At 39.5% G+C, this 25096-nt stretch overlaps 1 protein-coding gene across 2 annotated transcripts in view; it reads left to right on the top strand.

Annotated features, from left to right (window-relative positions):
- Window positions 1-25096, top strand: part of LOC149225502 (putative hydrolase C777.06c) — a 311218-nt gene that overhangs the window by 93594 nt on the left and 192528 nt on the right. For both annotated transcript variants that reach the window (XM_089377106.1, XM_089377107.1), the window contains exon 3: window positions 4851-4978. In XM_089377106.1, coding sequence (XP_089233232.1) covers window positions 4851-4978 — 128 coding nt within the window. The remainder of the gene's footprint in view (window positions 1-4850; window positions 4979-25096) is intronic.

Genomic DNA, 25096 nt, shown 5'->3' with positions numbered 1-25096 from the left:
AGCTGAAGGAATACAAAAATAGGGTTTCCCTCTTAGGACAAACAACTAGGGAAAGAGAATTTATGGATAAAATTGAAGTGGATGCCCACCAAAAGAGTAGATTTTGTGGCAATTACTATCCCCTTGATGTTTAGGCTCTCAAACCACTGAAACTCTACTTGCCTAGGGATTCACAACAAGCCCTAGTTTACTACCTTAGCCTTGAAGGCCTCAAAATTTAAAGGGGAGAGAATGGATAAGAAGAGTAAATGATCACCAACCAATTAGACCAGTCCCTTGAGAGAATGGAGTCTAGGATGAGATAAATTAGTATGGAATAGGGAGAGATGGCTTCTCAAGTAGTGCCCCTCCTATACCTGTTGGGCCATTAGGGGAGGTCCCATTGGACTAGGACACCCCCCCATTTAAGGTGAGGGAACAAGATCATGACCAAAACCCTTATTTCTTCCAAGTTACCCCATAATCCATGTTACATTTCCCAAATATGAACAAGCATAACCACCTAATTGCAAAATGAATAAAATACCTTTTGACTAGAAGCTCACCTTCCAACATGTGCTCTTGACAAATGGGTGAGGAAACATATGATTGACGCAGGTGGCAGAGATATGAGTGGCATATTATCATCGACTAGTAGTGGTTGTCGAGGTTGTTGGCTGCCGGCTGAAGAGATGATGGAAGAATTTTTTTCTATGGGGTCAGCCACTTTGGGTGGGTAACATCTGGCTCCAACTGGGACATGAGCTCACCATAGAGCGCATGATCTATGTACTTGAACAGGGAGTTCATGAGAACTCCAACAATCTCCTGGGACTGCAGGCCTGTATCTTGCACATTGCATTAAAATGTTTGGGAGCATGTGCATTAGGTGTAGGATAACGCCCATATTTTTCATCAAAATAATAAATCCATACAAAAAGTAAAATCTAATTCTAAATGCAATCTAGTCTAGTATGAGAACGTGAGATGATGATATTAGTTATGCCAAAGGAAGTATGCAATACACCTACACCACCATGCAATATCAGCATACAATGCATGAGCTACGTATAGTCATATAGCCAATGTAACCAACATATCATTAAATCAATATACCAACACATGCCCTTATGAGTTATTATGAGATAGGGCAACCAAGTATTACTTCCTCCTTTGCAAGATTGGCATGATGACTCACAAGGGTGGGAGGTGGGAAAATAAGAGGACCCATGCACCAAGGATCATGGATGAAAAGGGAAAGGAGGAATCCAACTTATGCCATTGGATCCTTTCTTGCAACGAAACAACTCAAAATTTAATAATCGAGCTCATAAACTTTCAATGAAGCGCAACCTCGAGCATATCATCCTTATGGCATGAGTAGGTAGATGGCTTGGACATATCCACACTCATATCTTCCCAATCATTGTGGAAAGAGCAAGGTGTGGTACAAACATCATACCTTGGGAAGAACCATAACCCCCTTCAAGGTGTTGAGGAGATTCTTCAGTTTTGTAGCCCCCTAGGGATTCATTAAGAGAGACATCAAGCTCTTCTTGGCTACTATCGAGGATCATCATTTTGAAACATATAGAATAGGCCCTTTCAGTGAGCCATGCGAAGCTTTCATAATCTTCAAATGTCGTGTCACCAGGGTGAATTCAAAATGCCTTGAGAGATGCTTGCTTCACCCTACAAGCACTGAATTTGAGGTTCAATGAAGAACAAGGGTTTCACTCTTCCAATGGATTCGCCAAAAAAAGATTTAAGTTATTGTTAGGGATGAAGCTAAATATTCAAATTTCATGGAGGTAGACTCGCTTTGTCCATGGAAACGACGCAAAAAATGTTTCCATGAAATCTAGCAGACCTTGGAGAGGTAAACCCTACAAGGCATAAACTAGACCAAAAGACAACAATGGGGTAATGGGCCACTATCAGCACAACCAAAACCCCTTGCTCTTTACGGACTTTCAATGATGGGAGGAGTCCTCGTAGGAGAGATATCACTTGTATCAAATGTTCTAAGATTAATATGTAAGATGAAATCACTAAGAGCTCTTCAAGAAAGGAAAAATGTACGTTCAAAGCTCCATAAGGAGACAATTCACTTTCTATGATGAGACCTAGGAAAGAAGGCACAAGATCTAGGGTTCGATAAATTTGATGAGTGGTGGAGTTTCCAAAGGTCAAGGCTAAGAGAAAAGGTTTCCAATAATGTATAGTAGCAAGGCCAAGGCTCATGAAACCTTTCAAGTTGAAGGAAGACAAAACTAGGGTTTCTCTCTAAGGGCAAACAACTAGGGAAAGAGAATTTATGGATCAAATTGAAGTGGATGCCCACCAAAATGATAGATCTTATGGCAAATACTATCCCCTTGATGTTTAGTCTCTCCAACTACTGAAACTCTACTTGCCTAGGGATTCGCACCAGGCCCTAGTTTACCAACTTCGCCTTAAAGGGGCCAAAATTTAAATGAGAGAGGAAATGGATAAGAAGTGTAAATGATCACCAACCAATTGGACCAATCCCTTGTCCCTTGGGAAAATGGAGTCTAGGATGAGATAGATTAGCCAAAAATGTTTCTAAGGAGGCCGAAATTTGATGCCCTAGCAACAAAATTTCAAGCATTTACCTATGCAATGGAAAAATGGATTTTCATGGGAGAGCTACTAGGAGTTCACCACTAGGACAATTCATTACATGTTATGTATGAGTAATGCATGCAATATTCATCTAGATAGCAATTCAATTGATCTTCAACAAATTAGGGCACAATTTAGCATAACCTAGAATCAATTATTCCATACATTAGACATTAAGAAATAGATATTCAACAATTAAGTGCACTTACAAGATAACATGCAAGATTTCCATCCATTAGACCAAAGAATAACTCCAAAAAATATCCAATAACTCCAAATATCAAAATGCATTCAAGATCTCCAATTCATCCACAAGAGAACAAGTCCTACAATCTAGTCAAGACAAAGGTAAAGATAAAGTTCCCTGAAGAAATGAACAAAAAAAATCTTTTCAACCAGTGATTCCAAAAAAAATATGTTACTCTCCACACCTAAAGAGGGGGAGCACAATGATAAAAGAAAGTCTTTTACACCTTTGAGTGGGGGAGTAAGTTGATGAAGTGCAGTTGGTTAGTGGTCATCCAAAAACCACCACATTATTGAGAGCGGATTGGTTAGTGGTCATCCAAAAACCACCAACTTATTCAAAGAATATTGTTAGTGGTCATCTAGAAACCACTGCATTATTCAAACCAGTCTGATTAGTGGTAAACCATAAACCACCAGTTTCCATCGAAGATGGTTAGTGGTCACCAGAAAAATGAACACCTAAAGAATCCAAAGCCCCAAGTTGGATCCTTCCAGAATGTAACTATTGAAAACTTCTTACCTTGCACTTGACAGAGGGGAATATAGGATATTAGGCTTCAAGTTTCGAAGTCTTATCAGTAAAATTTTAATCAACATTTAGTCGGAAATTGGGAATTCCAGCATAGTAATTGGTCTTCTCAACAAAAAATCTACAATAATTAAACAAAAATGTTCATGGATAGTAGTTGTTCACTTCCAAATATATAGATATTGGCGGTTTTTCAGGCGAATCTTCATTGAAATTCAGTTCAACAATTTTAGATTGAAGATGACAAAAGTTATTGGTACAAGTGTTGTACAATTAGTTAGACTTATGATTGAGGCGGGGGAATGTTAGACTATGAGTCCTTAGACAATCACAAAGTATAAGACCATGAGTAGTAATTCTTATCTTGGTGAAGTGTTATCATGATCCACTAATGAGTTGTCAGTGATATCTAGATGATCTAGAATGGTCATTGATGTATTATAAATTCAGACCTTGAGATCAATACAATGCAATAGAAGGGCATTAATCCTTTTCCACCAATTTGCGTGTCTTGTCTCGCTCTTTCCAATTCTTAACAAATGATCAATCACAAACTATTGGTGTCTAGACTCTAGAGACCAAATGAGCTGCATGCTTATAGGTGGAAAACTTGGAGTGGCTAACTATATATAAAAAGAAGGTGATTTTATCTAACATCATGACCTTGTTAACATGGTCCATTGGCAAGCAAAAACAATCCATGGTCAGTGCAAGAGTAGGCTGTCTTGTTTCTGTTGATACATTAATCAAGACTCAACAAAAAATGGGAGTACAATGTACATGTAGGATTGGTTCTAAAACCATCACAATTTGTTCTAAAACATTGTCCTATAAATAATCAATATGTTATATTCTATTTGCCAAATAAAACATGAACATCATTTGAGCTATTAGTCACAATGGTTTAATGCAAGCATGCTCATAACAAATCACTAATGAATGCTATGGACAGTTGGATCTACATGTATTTATGATGTATCAGCGGATTCATACTATGTTGCGAGAATAACAATAGTTGAAGATGTCAATTCCTTGTTTCCTATCTTCCACACTTTTTATTTTTATGAAAACCATTTATTATCATGAATAATTATTATTTATAATGCCAACGTTGTCCATCAAATGTTTACTCGTTTAGGTGAAACGGCATTGTTTATGCTTATTTCTCACACTTCAAATCGTGTATATTTTCTTTGAATGATAATGTGTTCCCCTTAATTATGTATTTAAGGTCATTTTTGCATATATTAAGAAGGGATTTTAGATGTGGCTAACTAGTGAGTGATGTCACTTCAATTTGTGCAATTGCATGGCTAGAATTCTGTTTTCACTCTAGTCGTCTTTTTGTAGAGAAAATTTCCCAATATTCATCTCCCATTTGCACCTATTTTATTGGTTAGAACGATGATTATGATAGCTCTCGTTGTTATGCGTTTCAAAATTGCAGATTATTCTCACGCATGAACATGCAGATGCAATACTTGGTTTGGATGATATTAGGGATGTACTACCATGTAACACCCACAGTGATATTGATCCCACACCGATTTTCCTCAACCAATTCACCATGAACAGGTATCCTTAGCATCTCTTGTCTTGCATCTCATCAAAGGTTTGTTAGTATAGTATTTGTTACCTACTAGGACTGCGATGGCAAAATGTTCCCTTAATAGGTAAATACATATAGAAAATGTTGTTCATTCATAAATAATATTACTAACATCTTGTTGGCTATAGAGTAGTCATCTTAGTTACAACCAACCCTGGTAGATTTGTGTTTATGCTTTTGGGTGACAATGTACATTTGAGGGTTCTTCTTTTGATTAACATGAATGATTACTTATATTGTATTATCAAACCGCGGGTAGCTAGACGACACAGTACAAAAGGGAGCAGTCAGAGTCTGGAATTGAGCAGTTCTTCCATAAACTCCCTTAAAATGCTAATTAAAATAAAAAGCTAGTATTCATGCTCAAAATTCCACTGGTCTATTGCCTAATGAACTTTCTTAAAATGCTAATTAAAATAAAAAGCTAGTATTCATGCTCAAAATTCCACTGGTCTATTGCCTAATGAACTTTCTTAAGATAAATATAAAACAACAAAACATATTTTGATAATAGAAGAGAGTAATTAGGCATCTGAGTAGATACTGGCTACTGTTATGGCGCAGCTGGAGTGATCGGAGCTGGAGCTATAGGCGGAACAGGAGGCGCACGCTGTGTTGTGTGGTAGGCGGAGTAGAGCCCAATTGGGGTTTCAGATGCTCGATGTCATGGAGTGCCTCTTAGGAAACTGTCAGATGCTCATGCACCAAATGTTAAAGGCGAGAAACGTCAAGGCAGTTAACTCGTCTCACAAGCTTAAGGTTGTCGTGGGTATCATGACAGGATTCCTTGGGCCACATGAGCGCGATCCTCTCCACCATCAACCTTGCTCTGCAATCGACAACGAAGAAGCCAGCGTGTGAAGGAGCCTCGCCAGTGGTTTCAGTTTTTTCTTAAATTGTCTTGATTCGATCACGGGGGGATTCCATTTCCTATACGAGGCAGTGATGGCAGCATGTAGGACCCATGGTTGGGGGGGTAAAAAACCCGACATTACTGTCGGAAGCATGCCAGAACCAGCGGTGCCAAATCTCGAGGAGCCGGATACCGTGCCGGGTTAAGCGAAAGACCAACGTGTGATTGTTCTTGTTTTGCATGATGAGGTCACACCTTAAATGTGTCATTCTAAAGATGTCACGGGTACATGTGTCATGACCATAGATTATTGGTTAATCATGTATTAAGTGTGTAACATTTAGTTGAAGTTGTGTTATCAAATAGGATAAATTTAACTTCGTCGTTAGTGTTATCGTAGACATGTTGAGGTTGTTGCACATATTATGGTCACATGTGCTTTGGAACTCCGATTCTTTATATCCATTTCCCCTCGTCCCTAGAACAATAGGGAAATAACTTTTGGAACTCCGATTCTTAATATCCAATCCCCCTCGTCCTTATTCCCTAGAACAATAGAGACATAACTTTGTAGACCATATTTATTTTAAGAAAAACTTGTATTGCAACAAGTTATAGTTGTGCCCCCTTGTGTATCCAAAGTCAATATGTAACAATTTTGTTGTAGAGTTATAATTTTTGTTACCAAGTACACTCAACAAATATCGAAGTTGGAAAATTAAATTCTTGGACAATTAGAGTCTATTTCATTGAATTGTTTTTAAGGCAAATTTTTTCATATTTCAATATGTTTTCTCGTACTTGCCAAGATAGGGCATTATTAATATCTATAAATATTCATATAGTTTTATTGAGATACAAAGCAATGTGAAGTATTGTTGAACAATTATATAGTTTTATTATGGTATTAGAGCTTATTTCATTATTAATGTATAATTACTTTGATTAATAATTGCAAAAGAAAATTGCTAATTCAAGTTGTATAAAAGGGAATAGATCCATTGATACATGGAAGATAGTACATATGAAAAAACCTTGTACTTGCCAAGATAGGGTCATTATTAATATCTATAAATATTCATATAGTTCTATTAAGATACAAAGCAATGTGAAGTATTGTTGAACAATTATATAGTTTTATTATGGTATTAGGGCTTATTTCATTATTAATGTATAGTTAGTTTGATTAATAATTGCAAAAGAAAATTGCTAATCTAGGTTGTATAAAAGGGAATAGATCCATTGATACATGGAAGATAGTACACTTGAAAAAATCTTGAGTAAAATTGTTTGTATTAATATGGGTGGGAAAATTGTTATGTATTTTATAGTGTTTTGTGATTGAAAGCTCTTGGTTGGAGGTTGATTGTGCCTTCATATTAGGCTTTGTTGATTAATTTGAAGCCTCGAATATCTTTTGAAGTCATATAGATGTTTGTGTTGCTATATTGAGAATGTTCTAACAAATGTGGGTTTAACATACTCTATCTACTTGATGAAAACTCTCTAAAGTCTCATTTTTTTAAAGGTCACATTTAGTCATACTTTTACCCCCATTTTGAAAAGTAATGCTATTGATAACACCCTTTTTGTGGCAATAAAATTGCCATCTTTTGCCACCTAGGCCTTGACAACCTCATAATGTTGCCAACAAAAACCTTTATATCAATCCCTGAATCAAAAATTGGCACCCAGAATAACATCTGTTTTCTTTTCTTTTTTCAAAATAAGTTTTACGTTCTCAATTACAACTATATATAATAAAAAATTACATTGTCATATATCTCAAGCCATTTAAAACTAAAGGTTTTGTAGACAATTGAAGCAACAATTATGCATCCCTACCTTATATATCAATGAGCTATGTGAAAAGAAATATAGTTGTTCCTTGACTTACAATGACATTAATTACAACTTTCAATATTGAGATCTAAAAATTGTCCACTATCACAAATCTCTGAGTTGCATCTTCAAAATTATCTCTATTCCATGACTTTAAAGACTAAAATATGAAAATTTACATCTTTCAAAAAAAAAATTGCAATCTATCCATTGCTAGAAAAAAAGGAAATTATATTAATGGTGCATGAGGGAGATCAACTTGTTCCCATCCTAAAAGATGAAAATGGTCTGTGTACCATGCTCCAAATTTGATGCCTCTTTTGAAAGGCTATACACTACCTTATTCCTATCCCTATATGTATGAGACAAAGAAATGGTGAGAATGTCATTATCTATTTTCGTATATCATCATAAAGTGGTTGTAAAGTAAAATTTATGAGAGATGCTTCCTTTTGAATCCATTGGATCATCAATAAAGCATCCAAAAAAACTGAAGTTGTGTAACACCATGTTCTTGGGCCAAGTGAAGGGTTAATCATAATAGTTGTTAGTTTCCTTCCTGATGCCAACTTTGAAAGTTAAGTTGTGATTTGAGGTGAGGTAGAAGATTTCTCCTGAGCGTCATATTGAATGATTTCCTTGAGAGGCACCATCAATGTATATGGCCAAGGAATATCCATATTGATGACTATTTTTTGCTTTGTCTTTTCATTTTTCCTCAACTTGAGGATAAATATTTAGGATATTAAGATATTGAATTGCACATTTAAGGGGTAGCATCTCTTGTCCTTTGAAGAGTTTCAAGTTTCTAGCAAGCTAAATTTCCCATGTTATATTAAGTGGTAGTGCTCTCCTATTCTTTGTGTCCTTGTTTGTACACTGGGACCTGAAGACTTCTTTGGTACTTCCTCCTTTCAATGCATTCCTCAACATCATCATGCTTCCAACTTATCTCCACAATTATTTAGAAAAGGTGCAAGTCAATATTAAATGATCTATTATTCATTTGCTTGATCCATAAACTACACCATCTTAGGCCAAAAATGCTTTTTCCTTGTTCTATAAAACCTCGGAGCCTTATTATTTAATGCCAATCACACTAAGATTTTATTCTTAGAAGCACACCTTAACTTCCATAAGATTCCCCACCCCCAAATTGGTTGCCACACCAAACCTTCCTCAACAAGAGCTCTATATTCAAGTTTGGGAGCACGAGTCTCAGAATAGTTAAGATACCATCACAACTGGTTTTCATCTTCCCTTAATTTGACATTGCTATCGTTCAAGGCATTTGTATATGACTTCCTAACTTCCAGAAGATCCTCTCCCAATCCAATTTCCTCTTAGGTGAGCCATTATTGTTGCCATTTTGGAGACCTATCACAATTCAAAATTGTCTTAGTGAAAAAACCCTTTGCTTTCAAGTACCTATGTTACCCGAGGAGGTAGTTTATCTGACCTTTACTATGTGAAAATTTGGAAGCCCAAATTTCTACTGCAACAACTGATTAAGTTCCTTCTAATTGTTAATTACTGAACAAATTATTTATTGCTTCCTACAACAAATATCAAAACTAATACACTGCAGCCTTCACCAATTAAAATTATATGCGAAAACAAGTAACTGAGAAAGAAACAAATATACAACACATCACACAATTATTTTTGGACCAATGTCCCCGGAAAAACCCAATGTGGGAAAACCGGTGTAGCAGTTGACGGTTTGTATTATTAAGCAATAGTTTTTTGAATACAATCTCTGAATGCCTTGCTGGCTATCTAGTACAAAGAATATGACTGACAAAAGATTAGTGAGAAATACCTCACACTATCACTGGCGATATCGACTGATCCAACCACAGAATGGCTTGTCCCTTGTTGCCTCTGCGTTGTCACTGTGTAGGCCCAGAGTCAACTTCTAGGAACAACATCACCCCTTATGTTGTTTGATATGAGACTTTGATTTTGCCCTCTCGGTCTCACGCCCCACCTTCTGACTTCAGAAATCGGCCTCTCCAGCGAAAATACGGATCTCCTCAAGGCTCTGGGTTGCCACTTCGTCAACCTATGCTGCCCAGCATAGCCTCTACGATGCCTCTCTCGGATCTCTCTCTGCCTCCTTTGCTGAGTATTCTCGAATCAGGAGAAACCTCCAGCCGGAACAATCCCTGCCCCTCACTGCAAGAAATCACTTCGAATTTCTCTCTAACAACCGATGTGCTGCACTCTTTAGAAATTTGATCTCTATCTCCCACTCAATGTATTTTCCAAATACCCATCAAGCCTCCTCTTATAATTCTTATGTTGAGAACCAACGACCCATATTAGATTGTAATCAATGGCTCAGATCATTTTGGCTTGATCCTCATCTTCTTCTAGAAGTTTCACCCACAGTTAGATTAATACCCTTTAATTATTTTAATTCCCTAAGTTTAGACTTAGGCCTCCATTAAAAATAATTAACTATTTTAATAAAATTGATTCCATGTGGAATTTCCCAAAACTATTTCTAGGTATTATGGAATACATGTGTCCGAGTCTCCCTGATTTTTAGGCTTAGAGCACATCCGATGCTACCAGAAATCAACAGTCCCTCTTAGCGAGGAATTTGCTCTAGTAATGCAACTTGTTGAAGCATCAACCTTTTCTATAACATCTCCCTCTGCACTTCTAATGTCTAACATCGTGGCCCACCAAATATTGTGCAAATGTTGCATCTGTACTGCTGCTGACAGTGCCACTGCGAACACTGCATCTGTACTGCAACTCCCTCTCCAACTGCTACTGCTACTGCATCAACAACGGAAAAGCATCCAAAATTACTGAACAGGTGTTTAGCATGATGCATCTGTTGTTGGAGTTCTGACTGCTTCTTGTTAATCTAGGTTGTCATTGATGTCAATTTGTAATGTCAATCATGGCAATGGTCGGGATGGCAAATATTCTTGAAGATGCTTCATGTGGCAATGGATAGGATGACAAATATTCTTGAAGATGCCAGAGGATGACTACAACTCTTTTTTAAGTTGTCAAGACACAAATGAAGTGTCAATCATGTATCTTGATGATCATAATGAAAGACTACCATATCACTGTACTTGATGAAGTTCTAGAAGACATGCACTAGATGACTGGACTATGATGACATGTCTATGATAAAAGACTACATGATGACTTATGTGGACCACACTTGATGGTTTGATGACAAACCTCCAATGATGTGAAGTTTGATGTCCTTACCTCCGGTGATCCTAATAATGAAGACTACATAATGATGGTGACCCTATGTTGAAGAAGATAAGGTGATGAAGAAGGCAATCAAGGACATGATGATGGTGACTCTATGTTGAAGAAGGAAAGTACATGATTACGAAGACAATCAATGAAGAAATCAAACCATGAAGAAGCTGACACTCAAAGGCATTATACCCTACCTCCATTTTTGCACTAATAAATAATCAGTCGCATCAAAAAAAAAAAAAAAAAAAAAAAAACATTTTTTCTACCTTAGAGGCAAAATTCCTTTATGACACCTACACCATCTTGAAGAGCATAATTTTTCCTTTCCAACAAGCTATTACGCAGCCCGAAACTCCAAGCGGTTTAAAAGTTATTGATTTTACAAGTTAATGGTGTAATTTTGGCAAGCGAGTCGAGCTTATCCATCAAGGACTTGTTGGCCTCATTTAGGGACACATCCATTTGTTTCTACACCTAAAGAAGAGTATATATATGCACAAGAAGCCCGACATTTTCATTAACTCCAGCAATTTCGGATTGTGGAAAAGAACAAGGATGAAAATTTCACATCTTGTGAACTTGCACCAAGGTTAAGGGAAATACAAGGAGAAACGGACAGTGCAGGACGAAGCTTACCCACAATAGAGATTGCAAACTTCTGGTTAAAAACTTTGTAGCAATAGGAGTGCGGTTCAGGGCTGAGTTGTAGGAAACATTTGTGGGCTTGTGACAATGTCTATTGCGGACTAGTGACAGTGCTATTTGAAGGGTTATGATAGCATTATTGGAGACTTGTTACAGTGTTGATTGGAGGCTAGTAGTGCGAGCTAGTGTGATGAAAATCCTTGACAATGCTACCTTAACAAGACTGCGGACAAGTGCCCTTGATTGCGTTTTTGCTGGACAGTGCTACCTTGGCTTGGGTGTCCTCTTCTGCTGTTCTATTCATTGAATTGTGGGTAGAATAAGGACAACAAGGACTATGGGCTACGGTAGAGGTGAATTGACAAGGTGACCTCATGGATAAAAGGGATACCTCATGTATATCTCTTGTATAAGTAAGTGGCCTACTCACACTTGGAAGAATTTCTTTGGAGGGTGGTTACCTTTGGAGCATTGTGACTAAGAGTTTGTTGAAGTAGCCTATTTGAAAGTAATCTTGAAGACATATTGGAATTGCCCATTGAGTAATTCTCAAGCACACTTGATCACCTTAGAAGCAGATATGAAGAGTCCGACCTTGGAGAAGGACACTTAAAGAATTGTTTGGTGCAGAACTTGGTTCAGTTCATTGAAGTCACATTGAAGTGTTGTATTGAAGATCATAATGCAGTGTTGATGTCATGATGAGGTAACTTGAAGAGATTGATTGGGTATTATGAAGAACAGTGGTGACACTTTTTGTATGACAAGATTGTCATTGATGATGTCATGATTAAGTGAAGGGATAACTGAAGATTGATAGGGCTCGGTAAAGAAGTGTTTGGGAGCCGTGAAGTTCAACGAAGTATATCTTAACAAAGTGAAGCCATAGGATTGGTGTCCTTGGAGCTGGTGCTCCTAAACTCAAGGTTGGTGCCTTGGATAGATAGGGTTGAATCCCTAGAGGTCGTAACCTCACTAATGTCCAAGTTGGAGCTTGACAACAAATATTGTACTCATTCATTTGTATCTAATTCAATTAATAAAAGCATTTATTCTTATCATTGTTCATTTTGTGTTCTAAATATAAGTGATCTAACTGGTAGAAATAACAATTGAAAAGAAATACCGATTCATCCCCCTCTCAGTATTTCCAACAATTGGTATCAGAGCCAGTACCTTCACTCAAAGCCTAACAACTTGAAGGTTGATCCTTGGAACACAAATTGCGAAGCCAAGGAAGAAAGTCTCCAATCCTCCTAAAGATGTGTCTCCCTCAACCATCGAAATTGAAGTCAATTAATTTGTGAAGGCTCCATTGTTCAATGGAAACTTTCATATATGGGAGGCAAGAATGAAGAATTTCTTAAAGACTCAAGGCATTGAAGTCTGGAAATAGGTGATTACTGATAGCATGATGGATGGAGAATCCAAGGAGCATAATACAAGAGCAATGAAAGCAATCTTGAATGATCTACTTGATTCTATGAAGGCCAATTTTGAAAAATGTTTGTCAGCAAAAGGCATATGAGATAAACTTCATGATCTTCACTCAAAAGGAGCATTGACAATGATCTCTAGTCAAGAAAATGATGGAAAGCAAGAAGGAAATACAGAGCTCATCAAGGAAGCTGAAGATAAGAGTGATAACATCAAGGCTAAAGAAGACCTAGAAGATGAAGAGAATGAAGAAGATTTTGAAGAAGATCTCCTCACTAAACTTATGGCTGCCATAGAAGAGATTAACAATTTGAAAAACAAAAATGAGGAACTTAAGAAGAAAGCGCAAGTTGGTGACCAGGACAAGACAAGGAAGGAAGTTGACCTTGTCAAGCTTCAAGTACAAGAAAGAGATGAGGAGCTCACCAAGATTAAGGAAGAATTTCATTAAAACAAGAGAAAGCATCATGAAGAAGTCATATCCATGACAAATCAATTGGATAAGGCAAAGAAACGGGAAGATACCTTGTCAAGCCACCTTGAACAAAGGCACAAGAGCTTGAACAAACTTGAAGCAGAGATTGGTCAATACAAGGAAGAGGTCTCCTCCCTTAGATCACAACTAGAAGAAGCAAGGAAACAAGCACAGGGAGCTAAGAAGGCAATGGAAGCATTGGCATTCATAGAAGGACAAGTTGATAAAATAGAAAAGGAGAGAAACACCATGACATGCCAACTAGAAGAGAAGGATGATGACATCATCAAGTTAAGAGCAGAAATCATCTCACTTAAGGCCCAATCATGTGAAGAAACCAAGATGAAGGAAGAAATGGATATCATACTCTCAAAGAAGGATGAAGAATGCAAAAAAATGAAGGAAGAAATTGTCTTTCTTAAAGAGGAAGTTGATTTGCTGAATAAGAACTTGATGAGTTCTCAAACCCTAGATGACATCCTAAGTCATCAAAGGTCTCCCCTTGATAAATCAGGCCTTGGTTATGTAGGTGAATCCTCAATCAAGAAGGAAAATTCTTCAAACAACAAGGATGTGAGGAAGCCAGGAAGAAATGTTGATGCTCCCAGCAAAGGAAAGAGTCAAGTTGACATTAGAAGAAATCATACTCCAAGAAGAAATGCAGATGGTGTCAAGGATGCAAGAAGCAATGGTTATTATCAAAGGATCCCAAGGGAAAAAGACTTCAGAAGTACATCAAGTGAACCTTCTTCTCCCAGGTACCAAAGTATATTTCTTGGTTATCGCTGTTCTTGTACAAACTTTGGGCACATGGCAAAAGATTGTAGAGAATATCACAAGGATAAATATAATGGTCCCCGTCAATCTTCAAGAAGCAATTTTGCAAGAAGAAGTCATGAATTCTTATTCATGAACAACATAGAGTGCTTCAAGTGTCATAACATTGGACATGTCACGTGATTGTAACTTGGCTTGGTCCCCTACACAAGGAAGAACCATGCCAGAGAAGAAAGTTATACAACCATGGAGAAGGAAGAAAATTGAATCCAGAAGTCCCTTGAACACTCTAGCCAACAACACATGTTGTTGACTTGATGAAGTCATCCTTGATATTCCAAGTATTTGATGGGGAGACTCTACCAAAGGAAGACCATGCATATAATTAAGGGGAGCTTATGATGATTAAGCATTTTTGCAGAAGCTATCCATGAATGGGCCCTATGAAATCCTTGATGAACCACTTGGACAATCATCCTTTGATAGATCATCTCTCGGGAGCATTTCCATTGAAGAACATGATCCTTTATTCATCCATGAACTACTATTGAAGATCTCTTCCACTTGATCACTAAGCAGGTAATCTTTCATGAGCTAGAGGAGGTCATGCATATAGGGGGAGTTGGTTCATCACATAAAGGAATTTAAGCACATCTATCATGGACCACATTGCCAAAAAGAAGAGCACCATGACAGGGGGAGTAACATACCTATGAAGAACTACTAGTCGTGAAGAAAAGAAGAAGCTTGACAGGGGGAGTGCTCGGGCACCCTGTTTGCCATTGATGTCAAAGGGGGAGAGAATGTTGAAAGGGAAAGAATATTTCCATCAATGACAAAGGGGGAGATTGTTAATCTAGGTTGTCATTGATGTCAATAGTTGATGTCAATCATGGCAATGACCGGGATGGAAAATATTCTTGAAGATGCTTGATATGGCAATGGTCGGGATGACAAATATTCTTGAAGATGCCAGAGGATGACTACAACTCTTGTTTAAGTTGTCAAGACACAAATGAAGTGTCAATCATGTATCTTGATGATCATAATGAAAGACTACCATATCACTGTACTTGATGAAGGTCTAGAAGACATGCACTAGATGACTGGACTATGATGACATGTCTATGATAAAAGACTACATGATGACTTATGTGGACCACACTTGATGATTTGATGACAAACCTCCAATGATGTGAAGTTTTATGTCCTTACCTCTAGTGATCCTAATAATGAAGACTACATAATGATGGTGACCCTATGTTGAAGAAGATAAGGTGATGAAGAAGGCAATCAAGGACATGATGATGGTGACTCTATGTTGAAGAAGACAAGTACATGATTATGAAGACAATCAATGAAGAAATCAAACCATAAAGAAGCCTAACACTCAAAGGCATTCTGCCTTACCTCCATTTCCGCACTAATAAATAATCAGTCACATTAAAAAAAATATTTTTTGCTACCTTAGAGGAAAAATTCCTTTATGACACATACACCATCTTGAAGAGCATAATTTTGCCTTTCCAACAAGCTATTACTCAGCCCGAAACTCCAAGCGGTTTAAAAGTTATTGATTTTACAGGTTAATGGTGTAATTCTGGTCAGTGGGCCGACCTTATCCATCAAGGACATGTCGGCCTCATTTAGGGACACATCCATTTGTTTCTACACCTAAAGAAGGGTATATATATGCACAAGAAGCTCGACATTTTCATTAACTCCAGCAATTTCGGACTATGGAAAAGAACAAGGACAAAAAGTTCACATCTTGTGAACTTGCACCAAGGTTAAGGGCAGTACGAGGAGAAAAGGGCAGTGTAGGACGAAGCTTACCCACAACAAAGATTGTGGAATTTTGGTTAAAAACTCTGTAGCAACAAGAGTGCAGTTTAGGGCTGAGTTGTAGCAAACATTTGCGGGCTTGTGACAACGTTAATTTGCGGGCTTGTGACAGTGTTTATTGCGGACTAGTGACAGTGCTATCTGAAGGGTTGTGTAGCATTATTGGAGACTTGTTAAGTGCTGATTGGAGGCTAGTAGTGCGGGCTAGTGTGATGAAAATCCTTGACAATGCTACCTTAACTAGATTGCAGACAAGTGCCCTTGACTGCGTTTTTGCTGGATAGTACTACCTTGACTTGGGTGTCCTTTTCTGCTGTTCTATTCATTGAATTGTGGGTAGAATAAGGACAACAAGGACTATGGGCTACGAGAAAGGTGAATTGACAAGGTGATCTCATGGATAAAAGGGATACCTCATGTATATCTCTTGTATAAGCAAGTGGCCTACTCACACTAGGATGAAAAATCCCACCAAAAAGTCAAAACTAGTCAATGCTGCGTTTTCCTGAGCTGAAGGTGCAAAACTGGCAAATTTTCCCAACGCGTAGCGCGCCATTTCTCAACGCATAGCGCGCCTTTCAGGCCACTTTTGAGGCACTTCCTGGCATCCAAATGAGGCACAAGTGGGCTTGTTGGAAAGGTCTGGATGTCTACTCTCCAGCCCAAGTGGAATTTTTCAATTTGGTGGCCATTTGCCCCTCCAAAATTGCAATCTCCCAAGACTGCTTCCTGTGTGTCCAAAAAGTGGCAGAAGGTCATTTTTTGCTTTTTTTTGACCTTTTGGGGGCTCAAATCTCCATGAAACTTCTTGGCAGTGGCTGAGCAAGTGTATTTTGTCATGACAAATCCAAAAATGCTGAGTTTTCGTGAAATGGACCTCCCCAACTTAAGGGTAGCGCGCGGCGCGCTACGCGTTGAGGGCAAAAACCTGTTTTTGGCACAAAAAATTCAAAATTGACCAAAATTGCTCCAAATTTCCTGAATTTTGAGCTGGAGGTGTATCATTGAGCACCATGCTCCCTCAAGGTGGCTTCAGCCAAAATCTGAAGCGGATCGGGCCTTTTCCTCCGTTTTAGTGCCTTGGCCAAGCGTGCTTTGAGTACCTTCATTTTTGCTTTGCACACATGCATGCGGGCCCAATAATGATTCTTCATGTGGCGGAGCATGTCTTTGTCCCTGTTTGCCTTGGCTATCAACCTCTCTAAATGAGTGTTCACCCGAATGAGCATAGACCCTTGCTCAATAGGTGTCAAATCACCGGGTCTCTTGCGAGCCAAGTTCCGGTCTTCTCGGATCCTCCGCAACTCATCAAGAGTGTGTTCATCCTCTAATTGCTTGTTGCGCTGCTCTAAGTATGTGATTGTCCAATTTGCCATTTCCAACTTTTGCTGCAACAAGTCATTTTCAGCCCTTAGTTGCTGAATGATCTCCTTTGGCTCTAAGCTAGGAGAACTGATATCAAGGTCAACAATATCTATGTCTGGATCACCTGATGGCCCCTCATCAATCTTGGGCTGCTTGCCTCTCTCTTGTACCTGTGCTGCTGTCAAAAGCGAGGCCCCTTCCACCTGATGTGGAGATAACACTCGTTGTGCTGATGAAGAAGGCGAGACCCCTTCCACCTGATGTGGAGATAATACTCGCCGTGCAGATGCAAATAAGACCCTGTGGCCTCTCTGATATGTAACATATGGAGGAGCGCTGACATGCTCTGGCTCAGGAATGTCAAACTGATGTGAAGGCCCTCCCTCATCATGGACAATCTCGGGAGGTGGCTGTGGCACCATGAAGAAGTCGCGAGAAATGAAATCCTCCCAAGCAATACCCTGCTGTGCCAACTGATGCATCACTATGATCTCGATCAGTGCATAATGATATATACTTTTGAGTTGTTGTGCGGGGTTCTTCCTTTGCACTACGGGCACCATCTTCTCTATATTTCGGCACATGAAAAATGGAATGTTCATCATTCGTACCCGGGTGAAATGCATCAACAAACGGATATGGTATGAATATAAACGTGAAAATCTGCCCTCACAAGTGAAATAGCGCATAATGAGCCTCATCAAGGGTGCATACTCATCCCTTAGGAATCTGAAAGGAAAAATAGCAGTTAGGTGTCTCATGCATCCGGGTTTGATGTATGGTTGATAATGAAATTTGTCTAGCAGCTTGAACTTGGTCCACTCTTCCCCAACATTTGGTATCCCGGTGGCTTGAGCAACAATTTCAGGTGATAGGGTGAAATCCACTCCTGCAAGGTTCACATGGCCATTGTGCAAATGTAGGACAAACAAGCGGACCAGTTCTCTATGGTGTTGAATTTGTGAGATCCTCTCACAATAACCAAAGCATGATTGATACTGAAAACATGACATTGCAAGTGGACAGGCTTGCAATTGAGCCAAAGAGGTGGGCTCTTCCCTGACATGCCGACCACCCTTACCACCTTTGTGATGCCTCCTTGGCACTTCTACCTCTGGTGTTGAATCACTGTCATAACTCTGCTCATAATCTGATTCGGTTTCTGACATGGTTTTGAAGGCAAGGTGGCTGAAATGCTGCACCCAATTAACTGTTGTTTGACTTTTCAAATGCTGTTACCAAGGGGACATAAATACAAGGGAATTGTTAGGGATAGGGGAACATGAGGGAATTAGGGACAATAAACATAAAGAAGGAATTTAGGGAAGGCAAGCATGGGAAATCACAAAATTATGGGATTTTAAAGTGAAATAGGGTTTGGGAATTTAAGTATGTTTTAGGAATTTTAGAGAGGAGAATTACAAAATTTCATGGGAAAACTTGAAGGAGAAAGGTGATGAAAATGAGGGAAAAAGGGATTACAAATGGGCAACCTTGGACAGCAAGAGAAATTTGAAACCCTAGTACCATTGAGACTTTAAATTTTCCACAACAATGTAGGGTTTTGATTTATCATTTTCATAGCATTTGAACATATTAATTTTCTCTTTCATCTTGCAAAACCAAATCTAACCATGAAGGAGAGGCCTACCTGCAATGTGCTTGAGAGAAAAATCGATTTGATGGCTTGCTGGCAGTTTGTTGAGCAGAAAACCCAACGCGTAGCGCGCCTTGCCCAACGCATAGTGCGCCTTGCCCAACGCGTAGCGCCCCTCTGACGCGTAGCGCATGTGCAGAATAACACTGAGAAAAGCTTCCTGACACGTAGCGCGCCCTTCCTGACGCGTAGCGCGCCTCTAAAACTGCTCAACTTGCTCAAGAACTCCTAAAATCGCCTTTGCAAGGATTCACTTAGCTTGTGAGAGGCAAATGAGTTGCTAATGAAGAGTGATGTGCTTTTATAGGCTTCCTTTTGATTTTTACTTGCCCAAAACCCACTTTGTAATGTTTTGAGTGTTGACACTTTTTTGAATTAATTAACTCTGACTTTTGGTTTCTTTTCTTTGAAAAATTGGTTGAAATGATGATTTCTTCTGAAAATTTTTGCAGGGATAGCTTCCAAAGTGCTTTGGCAAAGGAGACCAAGGCTGCACTTCGACATTTGGAGAGTTTGAAATTTTGAGAATTTTTACAAAAAATGAGATAATGACCTTTGTTTTTCAAAAACAGAGTTTTGAAAACAAGGTGAAAATTTAGCTGTACAATAGTGAGAATTGTTGAAATGATGCTTTATGAAGAACATCCCTCTGGCCTGCTGATCCTTTATGACTTCTCAAGACAAAAATGGACTCAACCCTAGACCTAAGACCTCAAAACTTAAAGCAAGATGAATGACCCTTTGAAGATTTTATTAACTTAAACAAACCTGAACCAGCAGTGCCAAACAAGAGGGGAATAAAAAACACAAACTCCCTCCACCGGGATTATGGCATGCCTAACGGAATGCAACATGATCACACTGATGGGACACCTAATCATGAAATGCAAAGAGCTTTGATCTCTGGTGGAGGGCTACTAGACCGACTCTAACAGTGACCAAGTTCACCACACCAGAAGCACTTGATTTTCGAAACATCTTTCTTCTTCTTCACTACTCCTGTTGCCCCTTAGATGCAAGGGTTGCAGTCTCATCTTCCTCCTTTGGTTCGTCCCACTGCTGTTGCTGCTCCTATCAAGTTTACACTTTACTAAGTCTCTCCTCATCTCTTCTTGCTGAAGAGTGACCCACATTCCTTTCCAATCTGGCAATATCTCTCTCCCCAGGATGCTATGGACAAACACTTGCCATTCTTTTGACACTAAATTTAGGGCCAACCTCACCATCTTGGTAGGCTAAGGTGTTGACCCCACAGCTGCCAACGAGTCTCGGATCTATGAAGCTTCGTAAGGAATGGATCAATGCGTTCCCCCTTCTGCATTTGCGTGGATCCCTTCTTCTGCTTCTAGTTCATCTTCTATTGCTCGAAAGATACTTCATATAACATGGCCAAAGCTTCCCACATCTGTCAAGCAGTATCCTTGCTGATAATGTGACACACTACATGATCCCTCACTCCATCGAGGATCAATCGTTTGGCGTTTTCCATCTCAGCCTTGTACTTCTTGAGTGGATCAGGATCCACGGGTACAACTACCACACCGTCGACATAGGCCTTGAGATCGTGCTCATCCAGAAGGCATGAGATCCTTGCCTTCCAGATCACATAGTTGGATGCTCCCTCCAACCGATCTTGATCTTGCAACCCATTAGCTTCCATCTCTGCCAACGAAATGTCAAACCGCCTCCTCTCTCTTTTGCGCAACACCAGGCTGGCCTACACACTCCCTGTTGGAGTTAGTAGATCAACTCCTCTCTTCTGCTGCCCAACACTTGAGAAATCAAACTTCTTGGCTGGGAGTCCTCTGAGGAAGAATTCCCTCAACAGTGTCTCTCTTCTTCCTTCTGACGTTTTTCTACCCCGACAACTGCTACGGAAAACTGCATCACACAAGAAACCTCCTCTTCACTGAAGCTTCTGCATTGCTCCCTCTGACACTGGCAAACTTCAATATGGAAGTCTTACCTCTCTATCAACTCACTTAGAGAGAGCCCTTCCTCGAAATCTTTGCCCTCCTGGCCTTGACTGCGCAATCCCTCTGGGGATTCGATTTGCTGCCTATGCAACACTTCGACCCTCCTTCTCTTCAGCGTTGGGTTCTTCCGGATCTGCTCTCTTGCTTCACCTGCAACTCTGATACCATGTGAAAATTTGGAAGCCCAAATTTCTACTACAACAACTGATTAAGTTCCTTCTATTTGTTAATTACTGAACAAATTATTTACTGCTTCCTACAACAAATATTGAAACTAATACACTGCAACTTTCACCAATTAAAATTATATTTGGAAACAAGTAACTGAGCAAGAAAGAAATACACAACACATTATACAACTACTTTTGGACAAATGTCCCTGGAAAAACCTAATGCGGGAAAACCGGTGCAACAACTGAGGGTTTTTATTATTAAGCAGTAGTTTTCTGAATACCATCTCTAGATGCCTTGTTGGCTATCTAATACAGAGAATATGTCTGACAAAAGATTAGTGAGAAATACCTTACACTATCACTGGCGATCTCGACTGATCCAGCCATAGAATGACTTGTCCCTTGTTGCCTCTACGCATTCACTACGTAGGCCTAACATCACAACTTCTAGGGACATCATCACCGCTTTTGCTGACCGATTTGAGACTTCAATTCTGCCCTCCCGGTCTCACACCCTGACTTCCATCTTCAGAAATCGACCTCTCCAGCAAAATTATAGATCTCCTCAAGGTTCCACGCTGCCTCTGCATTAGCCTACGCTACCCAGTGTAGCCTCTGTGTCAAAATTTGCAGTGAGGCTTGGACACGTGTATTCCACAATACCCAGAAATCGTTTTGGGAAATTCCACACGGAGACAGTTATATTAAAATAATTAATTATTTTTAATGGGTGCCTAAGTCTAAACTTAGGAAATTAAAATAATTAAAGGATAATAATTAAACTGGGGGTGAAACTTCTAGAAGAAGTCGAGGATCAAGTCAAAATGATCTGAGCCATTGATTAGAATCTAATCTGGGTCGTTGATTAACCAACGAGAGGATTATAAGAAGAGGCTTGATGGGCATTTGGAAGACACATCGAGTGGGAGATCAGAAGATCGAATTTCTGAAGCACAACAGTTGCTGGGAAGAGAATTCGATGTGATCTTTTGCAGTGAGGTGCAAGGATAGTTTCAGTTGGAGATTTCTCCTGATTCGAGAATACTCAATAAAGAAGGCAGAGAGAGATCCAACAGAGGCCGCGTAGAGCCAGAGACGCTGATGCAGGGGCCACTTTGCTGGAGAATCGATTTCCAGAGCCAAAAGCCAAGGTGTGAGACCGGGAGGGTAGAAGTTGAAGTCTCAGAAGCAAACCGATCAGCCAGGAGGAGTGACGTATACCCTAGTAGCTGTGACACAGGGCCTATGAAGTGATTGCGTAGGGACTGCGCGAGGCAACCGAGGGCTGGCCATTCAGTGGCTGGATTAGCCAGGATTTCCAGTGATAGTGTGAGGTAATCTCACTCATCTCTCTGTCAGTAATATTCTCTGTATTGGATAGCTAGTAGGGCATCTAGAGATCGTATTCAGAAAAACTACTGCATAATAATAAAAACCTCAACTGCTGCACCATTTTTCCTGCATTGGGTTTTTCCAGGGACTTTTGTCCAAAAATAACTATGTAGATGTGTGTGATGTTTATTTCTCTCTTGTGCTGTATTTAGTTTCTGCAGTTTTATTTTGGCGTAGGCTGTAGTGTATGTATTTCAGTATTTGCCGTAGAAAACTGCACGTAACTTGTTCAATTAATTTAATAAGTAGGCGAAATATAATCAATTTCCTGCAGTAGGAATTGGGTCACTGATTTTTCACACATCTTGATTATAAGACCTTTCTAGGCAAAATGTATCTTGTAAAGGAATTTATTTTTGAGACTAGAAAGTCATGTAAGCCTCCTAGCACAAGTCGGCCCTGGCAGAGACAAGTCAATGTAGAGAGGGCTTATTCGACCTCTTGGAAAGGCTATACATAGAGACATTTTTGACCTTATTTGTTTTACATATCAACAAGTCTGATTTGCAATAGAAAGAAGAAGAACGATGAGTGAAGCACAAGGAATCAAGGAGAAAACCCTAGCAAAGGAAAGAGGACGAGTTTTTGGTCATTTTTTCACGCATGCAAGTTTTTGGAGCAGTTGTGTTGATTTGGGGTAGCATCGGATGTGCTCTAAGCGTCAAATTTTGCAAGGAGGCTTGGGCACATGCATTCTAAAGAACCCAAAAACGTTTTAGGTAATTCCATCCAGAGACAATTTTATTAAAATAATTAATATTTTTAATGGGGTTCCTAAGTCAAAACTCAGGAAAATTAAAATATTAATGGGTATTAATCTAATTGTGGGAGAAACTTCTAGAAAAAGATAGAGATCAAGTGAAAACGATCTGAGCCTTTGATTAGGATTTAATCTAGGTCGTTGGTTGTCCAACAAAAAGATATAAGAAGGGGCTTGAGGGTCATTTGGAAGACACACAAAGAGAGATCAAGAAATTGATTTTTTGAAGTGAGAAGTTCTCAAGAGGAAAATTCGATTGAGAAGATTTCTTGTAGCAGAGGGGTGGGGATAGCTTCCGGAGAGAGTGATTTTCTTAGCCGGAGAATCATTAGTAGAGAGAGGCATTGGGTAATCAAGTAGTGGCAAAGTTGAGCCAGAAGGGCTAACGCAAAGCAACGCAGGGGTAGTGCAAAAGCCAATGAGGAGTTCGAAATTTGCAGAGGGAATTCGACTTTCAGAAGTCGGGAGTCGGGGTGTGAGACCGGGAGGCAGAAATCGAATCTCATGGGCAACAAATCGAACAACCAGAGGATTGACGCTGTCCCCAAAGAGTTTGACGTTGGAATGACATAGATACTATGCAGAGGTAGCCAAAAAAGTCAGGGGCAATCAGTTTGGAGCTAGATCAACCAGAATTTCTAGTGATAGTGTGAGGTAACCTCACAATTGTTTCTGTCAGTATTTCTCTCTATAACTGAATAACCCTGTGAGGTATTTAGAGATGTATTCAAAATTTGCTACTGCTTAATAATAATAAACCCTTAGAGTTGTTGCACCAGTTTTCCCGCATTGGGTTTTTCCGGGGACATTTGTCCAAAAATAACGGTGTCCTATGTGTTTGTATTTCCTTGCTCAGTTTCCATGTTTCAGAATCATATTTAATTTGCTGTAGGTTGCTTCAGTAATTTGCTTCTATATTTCAAGAAGAAATCTGAAATAAGTTTGTAATGTAATTTACAATCTAGGTGAAGTAGATTCAGCTGGTTGCAGTAGGATTCCTGAGATTGTTAGATCTAGGAATTTTCACATGGTATCAAAGTTGTTCACTGTGAAACAAGAAGAGCAGATCTAACACTGAAGTAAGGGCCAACTCGATGCAACAAGCAACAGTTCGCATCCCCTGAGGGATTACGTAGTTTCAACCAGGAGAGCTATATTTTTAAGGTTGTCTTTCTCTGAGTGAGTCGACAGAGAGGTAAGACTGCCGGATTGAGAATTTGCCAAGGCAGAGGGAGCCACGCAGAGCCTCAACACAAAAGCTAGAGGGACCCAATTTTCTGCAAACTAAGTACTGGGTAGAAAATTCCTCGGAAGGACAGATCTAACACTGAAGCAAGGGCAATTTTCTGCAAACTAAGTGCTGGGCAAAAAATTCCTCAGAAGGATAGATCTATCATTGAAGCAAGGGCCAACTTGCTGCAGCAAGCAATAGTTCGAATCCCCTGAGGGATTACGCAGTTCTAGTCAGGAGGGCTATATTTTCGAGGTTGTCTCTCTCTCAGTGAGTCAACAAAGAGTTAAGATTGTCAGGTCAAGAATTTCCCAAGGCAGAGGGATCCACACAGAGCCTTAGCGCAAAAGCTAGAGGGACGCAATTTTCTGCAAGCTAAGTGTTGGGCAGAAAAGCCGTCAGAAGAAGGAAGCAGA

This window comes from Pinus tabuliformis, chromosome J, assembly GCF_031772625.1.
Source record: "Pinus tabuliformis cultivar Carrire ecotype Pingquan chromosome J, CPIR1, whole genome shotgun sequence".
NCBI classification, from domain to species: Eukaryota; Viridiplantae; Streptophyta; class Pinopsida; order Pinales; family Pinaceae; genus Pinus; species Pinus tabuliformis.
The sequence above is the reverse complement of the archived record's forward strand: the minus strand, read 5'-3'. Positions and strand labels throughout refer to the sequence as shown.